The sequence below is a fragment of the Bubalus bubalis genome, chromosome 24 (assembly GCF_019923935.1).
Source record: "Bubalus bubalis isolate 160015118507 breed Murrah chromosome 24, NDDB_SH_1, whole genome shotgun sequence".
NCBI lineage: Eukaryota > Metazoa > Chordata > Mammalia > Artiodactyla > Bovidae > Bubalus > Bubalus bubalis.
In genome coordinates this window covers 33,011,757-33,024,266 of record NC_059180.1, presented here as the reverse complement: position 1 = coordinate 33,024,266, position 12,510 = coordinate 33,011,757, and the positions used below count along the sequence as shown (strand labels likewise).

General features: G+C 37.4%; 1 protein-coding gene across 10 annotated transcripts in view; it reads left to right on the top strand.

The window, feature by feature from the left end:
- The window catches only part of ATF7IP2 (activating transcription factor 7 interacting protein 2), a 79,845-nt gene that overhangs the window by 50,284 nt on the left and 17,051 nt on the right, over positions 1-12,510 (top strand). For all 10 annotated transcript variants that reach the window (XM_045164239.1, XM_045164236.1, XM_045164230.1 and 7 more), the window contains one exon: positions 12,363-12,433. In XM_045164239.1, coding sequence (XP_045020174.1) covers positions 12,363-12,433 — 71 coding nt within the window. The remainder of the gene's footprint in view (positions 1-12,362; positions 12,434-12,510) is intronic.

Below are 12,510 nucleotides of genomic sequence, written 5' to 3'. Positions count from 1 at the left end.
AAACAAAAGTGTAGATGAAGCAATCTTATTTTGCAAGATGACATCTAGGACTTTCATAACAGAGAAGTTAATGTCTGGCTTCAAAATTTCAAAGGACATTGGGACATCCTTGCTGGTCCAGGGGCTGAAACTCCAACCTCCCAATGCAGGTGGTCCAGGTTTGATCCCTGGTCAGGGAACTAGATCCCACATGCCACAACTAAGTTCGCATGTTGCAACTAAAAGATCCTGCATGCTGCAATGAAGATTGAAGATCCCGAGTTCTGCTACTAAAACACAGTGCAGCCTAATTAATTAATTTTTAAAAGTCTGACCTCCTTGGGCCCTGACTTTTAAAAGAAAAAAAAAATTCAAAGAACAAGCTGACTCTCTTTTTGAAGCCTAATGTAGCTGGTGACTTTTAAATTGAAGCCAGTGCTCATTTACCCTTCCAAAAATCTCAGGGCTCCTAAGAATTAGGCTAAATATATTTTGCTTGTGCTGTATAAGTAGAGCAACAATGCCTGGCTGACAGCATACCCAGGCTTAAATTACTGAAAGTTTTACTCAACTGCATGTTTGAGATCTACTGCTCAGAAAAAGTTTCCTCTTGAAATTTACTGCCTATTGACAATGCACCTGGCCACCCAAGAGCTCTGATGGTGATCTACAGTGGGATTAATGTTGTTTTCATGCCTGCTAACAGAACATCTTTTCTGCAGCCCATGGATCAAGAAGTAATTTCAACTTTTATTATTTTACATATTTTGTTTAGCTATTGCTGCTGTAGATAGTGATTCCTGCAATGGATCTGAGCAAAGTAATTTGAAAACTTTCTGGAAAGGAATTACCATTCTAGATACATTAAGAACATTCATGACTCATGACAAGAAATCAAAAGGTCAACATTAACAGAAGTTTGGAGGAGGTTGATTTTAAATTTCATGGATGGCTTTGAGGGGTTCAGGACTTCAGTGGAGGAGGTAACAGTAAATGTGGTGGAATAGCAAGAGAACTAGAAGCGGAGCCTGAATTGCTGCAATCTCATGATAACCTTAGATGGACAAACAAACAAATTGGTATCTTGAGATGGATCTATTCTTGTTGGAGATCCTGTGAAGACTGTTGAAGGGACAACAAATGATTTAGAATATTACATAAACTTAGTTGATAAAGCAGTGACTAAGTCTGAGAAGTTTGACTCCAATTTTTAAAGAAGTTTTTCTGTGGATAAAATGCTAATAAAATGCTACAGAAACACCAGTTGCTTTGTGATGGGATGAGTTAATTCATGCAGCAGATTTAACTATTATCTTAAGAAATTGCCATAGACACCCCAGCATTCAGCAACCACCACCACCCTGATCGGTCAGCAGCCATCAACATTGACACAAGATCATCCATCAGCAAGAAGATTACAACTTACTGAAGGCTCACATGATGGGTTAGAATCTTTTAGCAATTAAATATTTTTAAATAAAGGCATGTACATTATTTTTTTAGACATAATGCTTTTTCACACTTAATAGACTACTGTGTAGTATACAGCACAGTATAGTATAGTAAACATAGCTTTTATATGCACTGGGAAATCAAAAAAATTCATGTGATCCACTTTATTGAAGTATTTACTTAATATTACTATGATCTGGAATCAGACATGCTATGTCTCTGTGGTATGCCTGTATTTGTTTTAATTGTTTCCTTCTAATAATGAAATTAAATACTTTATGTTTGATAGTAATTTGGGTAACTTCCTTCATTAAGTTTCTCTAAGACTTTTGTGTGTTTTCCTTTTGAGTTGCCTGTCTTAAATTTTTGTCAGATTTATTTACCAAGAATATCTTTTCCCTTTCCAAGTCTTTCCACTTCTCCAGGCAAGAATACTGGAATGGGTAGCCATTCCCTTCTCTAGGCTTAGAGATTTCCCTGGATTTTCAGCTTTTCAGATTTTCCTGACCCAGAGATCAAATCTGGATCTCCTGCATTGCAGGCAGGTTATTATTTTTCTGATAAGTGTTCCATCTGGTTTTAACTATTTTCTCTATCTTTCCTCAATATTTTAAAAACTAACTTTCATAGTTTGGTTTTTTTTTTAATGTTCTTGTTTTATAACTCCAGTATCACAATCATCTGTGTATATGTTTTTCTCTCAGTTTCCAGTCATTTGATTCTGTCAGTGTACTTGATAATTTCTGAAGAATTGGTGAGGCTCTGGATAATATCTTCCTATAGACAAGATTTATTCTGTCTTCTGGCAGATAGAGTAGGGCCTGGTCACCTAATCTGCTCAGAGAATGGTATAAATTCAGGCCTGTTACTTTGGTTAGTCTGCTTCAACATCTAGTTCACTCTGACTTTGGAGATGTAGCCCTCAGTGGCTTCTCCAGCTGAAAACTTGTACTGTTCACCAGGGCCTCTCCTCTTTGGCAACTTCTAAATCTTTACCTTACCTCCCCAAACCAAAATTTCAATGAGACTGACAAAAATTTTACTCTGCTTTTTAAAGTCTTTCTGCTTAATGTCTTAGACTCTTAAATAACATTATGTTTGATCTACTATAGCAGCAAATATTAAAAACAGTAGAGATATCAAATGAAGCATTTTGAGCTTGAAAAGAGAGTTTTGTCTGTAGTGTAATGAATATCTGAAAAGAGTTGCTTATAGTTTTTTGTAGTTAAGCAACAGAGTTAAATACAGCTATTAGTCTTCCATATACTATATGACTAGTAGAAAAAAATATATACAAAATAAACTTTGTAAGTTTTGTTCGAGTCCAAAAATGAATAGAAGAGTAAAATATCATTGATAAAAAATTTGGATCTGAACACTTTTTTATTTATTGAACTTAGAAATAATAGCTTTTGTCAGAATATCTTATTGATAATTTTGATATAAAAATTATTCAATTAAATCTGAGTTTAAAAGTGTACTTAAAAAACAGTTGATTTCACAGAAGTGGAAGTCACTGTATGGGGAAATGTCTCCTGTTCATGAAGTATTACCTGCTAAAGGAATTGTTCTTTTGTTGTAAACATCCAGAAGACTAGACCAAAGAAAAAAATTGTGTTCAGACATTGTTCAACAAGGAACACAAGACTTGATTCCTGTGAGAAAGGAAACAAATGAAATGCACTAAACAATTATGCCAACTCTGCCTGGAGGGATTTTCCAAGTTGAAAAATGGGGGTGGGAGGAGCCCAAACAACCTGCCTGGTCTTAGTACATTTAGATCAGATATTGGAGAATCTGAATTACCTAGAAGTTTTGAAGCAGAATAATGAAGAAGAGGTAATTACATAAAGGCAGAATTCAGTCTCCAAAGGGAACCCATTAAATCATTGACTGATCACAGATCTATACAAGCAAAGAATAGAAAAACGAGAGGGTTAGGTAAGTACTAATGTAAGGAAGAGGGCCAGACATTTTCTGGTGATTGCACAGAGCTGGGAACATTTTTTCTTTCTCACTGGCTATAATGAAGAGACTTAAATGGAACAACAGGTCGAGTTCTTGGACGTGTATAGCTGTAGTGGGCTAAATTAGTCCTAGACTAAAAGACTGCAGTGGACCTATCCCAAGAAGCTAAAAGGACTCAAAGGAGTGAAACTAATCCTCAGTAATTTAACTTTATGTGAGAATAAAGTCCAATACACTCTGATGGAATGAAACATCATACAACAGTGTGAATTTTACAGTATCTGACATCTGCTAGAAAATTACTAGGCATGCAAAATATGAAAAATATAACCCATAACTAGGAGAAAACCAAAATGATAGAAACAAACCTAGAATTAGCATGGTTGATGGGCTTACCAGATAACAACATAAAATAGCAATTATCAATGTACATTCTTCATATCCAACAATATGGAGCAAAATGTCACTATGACAGGAGAAATGGAAGATATAAAAAAAAGCAAATGTACTTCTAGAGATGAGACAGACTAAATTGAAAAATATATTGGATAGGATTAATAACAAAATAGATAACTACTGACTTTTTAAGAATCAGTGAAATATCATCAGAAACTGTTCAAACAAAAGCATGAGGAGAAAAAGCACAGAGCATGAGAAACTCGAAGAATAGTATCAATCAGTCTAATGTATGTATATATATATATATATATATATATATATCATTGTAGTCATCACTAGGTGGGGGGCAGGAAAATACATCTAAAATTTTTCCAAATTTGATGAAAATTCTAAACCCATAAATAGAAAAGAACAAAGGTTGACAAACCTAAGAAGAAGCAGCAAAAGGAAAGCACATCAAACCAGATTGCTAAAAATCAGTGTTGACAAGGAAATCTTAAAAGCAGCCAGAGAAAAGACACATTACATGGAAAGGAACAAAAATAGAATGTGGATTCTCACTGTAAACTATTCAAACTTTAAAGATGTTGAAAGCAAGACGTCTCTAAAGTACTGAAGTGGAGCGACATCTCTAATTGATTAAAAGAGAAACTGTCTCAGTTTCTGCAGTTCTACACTCAGTGAAAATATCTTTCAGACGTGTACAAGAAAAACAGACTTTTTCACACTAAAAAAAAAAAGTGAAAATACCTCAGCAGCAGACCTGAACTACAGGAATACAAAGGAGCTTCATCAGGTAGAAGGAAAATAATACCAGATGGAAAATTGGATCTATGCAAAGGTAAAGTAATGAAGAGTGCTAGAAGTTATAACTATGTGGATAAATATAAAATATTTTATTGTGTTTCTATATAGGGTATCTGTGTGTGCTCATTCATGGACTATAGCCTGCCAGACTTCTCTGTCCATGAAATTTTCCAGACAAGAATACCGTAGTGGATTGTCGTTTCCTGCTTTAGGGGATCTTCCTGACCCAGGCATCGAACCCACATCTCTTGGATCTCCTGCATTGGTGGACAGATTCTTTACCACTGCTCCACCTGGGAAGACCTGTATAGGGTCTATGTCTGTGTATATATCACACCGTTCCTCTGTACTATGTGCTGTGTGTATATATGTTATATATAATACTGTTTTCTTATAGTATTTCTATATACAGGCAATAAACAATTTAATATTTTAAATTAATGCCACTTATGAACATAATATCATCAAAGAATGTGGTATTCATAGGAGTAAATTACCAGAATATATATATATATAAGACCTAATTTCAGAACTACAAAGTAGACTTCAGATTTCTGATCTAGCATGTGAAGTGTCATCACTCCATACTAACAAGTAAAAAGCTGAACAAACTGAAAAAAAATCAACCACTCATCTCTGATCCACCATAGAAGTAAGGTCATTGAGCAAACTGCTGCCCCTCAAATTGGAGATAGAATCAGGCAAAAACGGAGAATCAAAACATCCTGGAACAGGATCAGAAACCTCCACGGCAACCACTGCTGGGGTAGGGAATCCCAAATTGTAATTGCTGAAGGCTCAGAGTAGATAAATCTCAGAGTTAAAAACTCCAAGGCAGGAGGAAGGCGGAAGTGGGGCAGTGTCCTGGTATTGGAGAAGGCACAGTTTTGTGAGTTTTACCTATACGAGCTCTACTGATCTTCACTGGAAAAAAATTCTTTCATGCTTCCAGCAATGGACAAGGTAAAAAAGCTTTTGAATAGGCCTACCCTATGACACCACCCTTATGGCAGAAAGTGAAGAGGAACTCAAAAGCCTCTTGATGAAAGTGAAAGTGGAGAGTGAAAAAGTTGGCTTAAAGCTCAACATTCAGAAAACGAAGATCATGGCATCCGGTCCCATCACTTCATGGGAAATACATGGGGAAACAGTGGAAACCGTGTCAGACTATTTTTCTGGGCTCCAAAATTACTATAGATGGTGACTGCAGCCATGAAATTAAAAGATGCTTACTCCTGGGAAGGAAAGTTATGTCCAACCTAGATAGCATATTCAAAAGCAGACACATTACTTTGCCAACAAAGGTCCGTCTAGTCAAGGTTATGTTTTTTCTAGTGGTCATGTATGGATGTGAGAGTTGGACTGTGAAGAAGGCTGAGCACCGAAGAATTGATGCTTTTGAACTGTGGTGTTGGAGAAGACTCTTGAGAGTCCCTTGGACTGCAAGGAGATCCAACCAGTCCATTCTGAAGGAGATCAGCCCTGGGATTTCTTTGGAAGGAATGATGCTAAAGCTGAAACTCCAGTACTTTGGCCACCTCATGTGAAGTGTTGACTCATTGGAAAAGACTCTGATGCTGGGAGGGATTGGGGGCAAGAGGAGAAGGGGACGACAGAGGATGAGACGGCTGGATGGCATCACTGACTCGATGGACGTGAGTCTGAGTGAACTCCTGGAGTTGGTGATGGACAGGGAGGCCTGGTGTGCTGCGATTCATGGGGTCGCAAAGAGTTGGACACAACTGAGCAACTGAACTGAGCTGAACTGAACCCTCAGGAGAAACTATTACCAGAGATTAACCTACCTGGGGGAAAGAAAACATCCAACATGTGCTCCCTTTAGCATTACACATGGAGGAAGAGAAATAGACAACTCCAGCCCCTTCTCGCCATCCTGTCCCACCTAAGAGGGCTGTGGGGACAGAGACGCACTAGTGAATTTCACATTCTAGGGGCACAGGCTCACTAAAAGGCCTAATCATAAGAAAAGTAGAGTGCCTCCTCTTCCCACACATTTTACCACTGCATTACTGAAGGCCTGTTTACCATAGTTCCTTTTAACCAGTACATCATGTCTACCTTTCAACAAAAAAATGACCCGACTAAAAAGCAAAAACAACAATTTGAAGATACCAAACGAGCATCAGAACCAGAGTCAGATATGGCAGGAATGTTGAAGTTATCAAACCAGGAATTTTTTAGAAACTATGATTAATGTACTTTAATGGAAAGAGACAAAATCCAAGAACTGGTTGGTAATGTAAACAGAGAGATGGAAATTCTAAGAAAAATGCTTGAGATAAAAACTACTGACAGAATTGAAGAAAGCTGTTTATGGGTTTATTAGTTAGACATTGCTAAGAAAAGCAATGACTGACTTTAATAATATGACTAAGAGGGGGAAAAAAATGACAATAACAACCCAGAATATCCAAGAGCTCAGGTCGCCTACTACAAAGGGAATTACATATGCGTAATGGGAATTCCAGAAGGAAGAAAGAAAGGAACAAAAGCAATGTTTGAAGTAACAGTTACTAAGAATTTCTCCCAAATAAACATTAAAGACCAAACCACAAATCCAGGGAGCTCAGAGAACACCAAGCAGGATAAATACCAAACACATACACCTAAATATAGTTTAAACTTCAGAAAATTGAAGCTATCTTGAAAGCCAAGGAAAAAGCACCTTATCTATGGAGGAGCTAAGGTAAGAGTTACATCAACTTCTTTAAACTATACAAACAATAAGAAAGTAGAGTGAAGTATTTCAAGTGTTATGAGAACAAAATTTACCAACCTAAAATGCTTTGCACTGTGGACATCCTTCAAAGTTGAAGGAGAAATAGTCTTTCTCAGACAAACAAAAATTTAGGGTATTAGTTGCCAATAGATCTGCTTTACAGGAAATGTTAAAAATTCTTCCTAGAGAAGGAAAATGGTATGTCAGAAAATCAGATCTACATAAAGAAAAGGAATGCGTGAACATAAAGTAGAACCTTTTATTTTTCTTCTTAGTTGATTTAACTGATAAGAGTTTGTTCAAATTAATAGCAACAGTGTATTTGATTGTGTATGCATGTGTGTGCTCATTAACACACTTACTATAAGTGAAATGAGTGGCAGCAGTGATTCAAGGAACAGAAAGAGGAATTAGGAATATTTTATTATTATAAGGTACTTGTAGGGGCTTTTATCAGTGACACAACAGAAAAGAATTTGCCTGCCATGCAGGAGACGCAGGTTCAATTCCTGGGTGGGGAAGATCCCCTGGAAGAGGAAATGGCAACTCACTCCAGTATTCTTGGGAAATTCTATGGACAGAGGAGCCTGATGGGCTACAGTTAATGGGATCACAAAGAGTCGGATGTAACTGAGAACGAAGGTACTCCTTTTGAAGCAGTGTAGAATTTATTTGACAACTGACTTGGAGTAGTTGTCAATGTATATTGCAAACTCTAGGGAAGCTACTAATTAAAATAGTATAATATGCTAAAAAATAGAAATAGAAAATAAAATAAATAGATAAAATAAATAAATAAAATAAAATAAAAAATAGAAAATAGAATAATATAAAATGTGTTTTGTTCATAATTGCCAAAACTTGCCCCAGGATGTCCTTCCATAAGTGAAGGGATAAACAAATGTGGTACATTCAGACAATAGAATACTATTTAGTGCTTAAAAAAAAAAGAAATGAGCTATCAAGCTATGAAAAGACCTGGAGGAAACTTAAATGTGTATTATTAAGTGAAAAGAAGCCAATATGAGAAAGCCATATACTGATGATTTCAACTACATGACATTCTAGAAAAGGTAAAACTGTGGAGATATAAGCATCTGAATGCAGAGTTCCAAAGAATAGCAAGAAGAGATAAGGCCTTCTTCAGTGATCAATGCAAAGAAATAGAGGAAAACAACAGAATGGGAAAGACTAGGGATCTCTTCAAGAAAATTAGAGATACCAAGGGAACATTTCATGCAAAGATGGGCTCGATAAAGGACAGAAATGGTATGGACCTAACAGAAGCAGAAGATATTAAGAAGAGGGGCAGGAATACACAGAAAAACTGTACAAAAAAGATCTTTACGACTCAGATAATCATGATGGTGTGATCACTCACCTAGACCCAAACATCCTGGAATGTGAAGTCAAGTGGGCCTTAGAAAGTATCACTACAAACAAAGCTAGTAGAGGTGATGGAATTCCAGTGGAGCTATTTCAAATCCTGAAAGATGATGCTGTGAAAGTGCTACACTCAATATGCCAGCACATTTGGAAAACTCAGCAGTGGCCACAGGACTGGAAAAAGTCAGTTTTCATTCCAGTCCCAAAGAAAGGCAATGCCAAAGAATGCTCAAACTACTGCACAATTGCACTCATCTCACATGCTAGTAAAGTAATGCTCAAAATTCTCCAAGCCAGGCTTCAGCAATACGTGAACCATGAACTTCCAGATGTTCAAGCAGGTTTTAGGAAAGGCAGAGGAATCAGAGATCAAATTGCCAACATCCACTAGATCATGGAAAAAGCAAGAGAGTTCCAGAAAAACATCTATTTCTGCTTTATTGACTATGCCAAAGCCTTTGACTGTGGGCATCACAATCAACTGTGGAAAATTGTGAAATAGATGGGAATACCAGACCACCTGACCTGCCTCTTAAGAAATTTGTATGCAGGTCAGGAAGCAACAGTTAGAACTGGACATGGAACAACAGACTGGTTCCAAATAGGAAAAAGAGTACGTCAAGGCTGTATATTGGCCCCTGCTTATTTAGCTTATATGCAGAGTACATCATGAGAAACGCTGGGCTGGAAGAAGCACAAGCTGGAATCAAGATTGCCGAGAGAAATATCAACAACCTCAGATACGCAGATGACACCACCCTTATGGCAGAAAGTGAAGAGGAACTAAAAAGCCTCTTGATGAAAGTGAAAGAGGAGAGTGAAAAAGTTGGCTTAAAGCTCAACATTCAGAAAACGAAGATCATGGCATCTGGTCCCATCCCTTCATGGGAAATAGATGGGGAAACAGTGTCAGACTTTATTTTTTGGGGTTCCAAAATCACTACAGATGGTGACTGCAGCCATGAAATTAAAAGGTGCTTATCCTTGGAAGAAAAGTTATGACCAATCTAGATAGCATATTCAAAAGCAGAGACATTACTTTGCCAACAAAGGTCCGTCTAGTCAGGCTGTGGTTTTTCCAGTGGTCATGTATGGGTGTGAGAGTTGGACTGTGAAGGAAGCTGAGTGCCGAAGAATTGATGCTTTTGAACTGTGGTGTTGGAGAAGACTGTTGAGAGTCCCTTAGACTGCAAGGAGATCCAACCAGTCCATTCTGAAGGAGATCAGCCCTGGGACTTCTTTGGAAGGAATGATGCTAAAGCTGAAACTCCAGTACTTTGGCCACCTCATGTGAAGAGTTGACTCATTGGAAAAGACTCTGATGCTGGGAGGGATTGGGGGCAGGAGGAGAAGGGGATGACAGAGGATGAGATGGCTGGATGGCATCACTGACTCGATGGACGTGAGTCTGAGTGTACTCCAGGAGTTGGAGATGGACAGGGAGGCCTGGTGTGCTGCGATTCATGGGATCACAAAGAGTTGGACACAACTGAGTGACTGAACTAAACTGAACTGAATGGAGGTAGTAAGAAATCAAATGTTGTCAGAAGTTAGTAGGGAGGGATGAATAGGCAAAGCACTGGGGATTTGGGGGCAGTGAAACTATTTTATATTATACTGTAATGGTGGATACTTGTCATTATACATTTGTCAAAATCCATAGAACATCCTAACACTAAGAATAAATGCTACTGTGGGACTTCCCTGGTGGTCCAGTGGCTGACTCTGTGCTCCCAATGCAGGGACCCCGGGTTCAATCCCTGGTCAAGGAACCAGATCCCACAACGAAGAGTACAGTGCCTATGCCACAGCTGGAAATCCTGCCTGCCACAACTAAAGATCCCCGTTCCACAACTAAGACCCCATACAGCCAAATAGTTGTAAAAGAGAGTGAATGCTATTGTAAACTCTGAACTTTGGCAATAATGGTAATGTTAGCATAGTTTCATCAGTTGTAACAAGAGTGCCACTGTGGTACAGGATTTTGTGGGAGGTTGTGTGTGGGAGGGGTTAGGACGTATATGGGAAAACACTGTACATTCTACTCAACTTTACTATAAACGTAAAACTGCTATTGGAAAAGTTATTTAGTAATTTTTAAATGTACAAAATATTACTGAGACAAAGGAGGTATAAATATATAGTGAGATGCCATGTTTACAAATCAGAAAATTCATTGTTGATGTCACTTCACCCGGATTGTTCTATATATTTAGTGCACTCTTAAAATCTTGGCATCCTTTTCTGTAGAAAGTAACAAACGGATCCAAAACTTGTGTGAAGTGTTTCCTTGGTGCCTCAGTGGTAAAGAATCTGCCTGCCAGTGCAGGAGACAGTGGGTTCAATCCCTTGTCCAGGAAGATCACACGTGCCACAGAGCAACTAAGCCCATACATACACCACAAATATTGAGCCTGTGCTCTGGAGCCCAGGACCCACAACTACTATGCCCATGTGCTACAGCTTGTGAAGCCCTCATATCGTAGAGCCTGTGCTCCACAGCAGTGAGACGCCCATGCACCACAACTATAGAAAAGCCTGTACAGCACTGAAGACCCAGCGCAACCAAAAATAAACTAACAAAAACAACGACAAAAAAAAACTTGTGTGAAATGCAAAAGACCTAGAAGATGAAAACAGTGTTATAAAAGAATAACGTTGGAAGACATATACTACCTGAGTTCGACTTAACTGTGAGGCTATAAGAATTAAGAGAATGGTATTGGCATGAGGAAAGAAATATAAATCAGTGGACAAATTAAAGTATACAGAGAGTCCATTGGTTTTCAATGAAGTTGCCAAAATAATTTAATAAGGAAGAGGTAGTCTTTTCAACAACTGTTGCTGGAGTAACCAGAGAGGGAAAGTGAACCTCTTACAACATATACAAAAATAACTTGAAATGAATCAAGACCAAATAGCAAAGCTAAGAATTAAAAGCATCTATAAGAAAACGGCACAACCTTGTGTACCAGTCACGTGAAATTAATGTAGCAAATTAAATTGGCTTACTAAAATTTGTGTTAAGATTTTTCTTAACAAAAATTCCAATTTTAAATGTCAGATTCAAAAAAGTGCAGTCAGAGTAAAATGGAGCAAAAGACAGTCTTCTGACTCAGAATATTCTGTAACCATAATCAGCATCATTTATCATCCTTTCCTCAGTTTCTTACCTGTGGTAAATGTTGCTACTATAGTGATACAATGTAAAGTAGTGGCAGAATTAATTTTTAAGTATATTTTTTATACTTCTTCATCTGTAACAAAGAGTTTGTTTCTTTTATACATTGTTTCATTTTCACAAAGGCACATATGTGTGCTAGAGTGACATTTGTATATTTTGTACACGTATAGATCTTGTATACTTATAGATTGTACATTTGGCTTTATTATAAATGAATCTCTACTAAATTTTAAGGATCTCTACTGAATTCATTGTGTATCTTGAACTTTTGATTATATAAATAATTGGTTATACCCAGGGTTTCTTCAGTACTTGGTTAATCATCATTCTGACTCCCCCCCACCAGTTGTTAGATTAAAACATATCAGTTATGAAATGATAAAATAGAATAATTATAACCATTGATTACATGTCTCAACATAATAATACATATTTGTTTCATTTTAGTAATGATGATGTCCTGTTGATTTCTGTGGAAAGTCCTAATTTGACAACTCCAGTTATATCAAATCCAACAGGTATGTTAAGTTGATTAAAATATGATCTGTCAAATCAGAAAGCCTCAAATCAGTATTTAAAACAGAATTGAAAATTC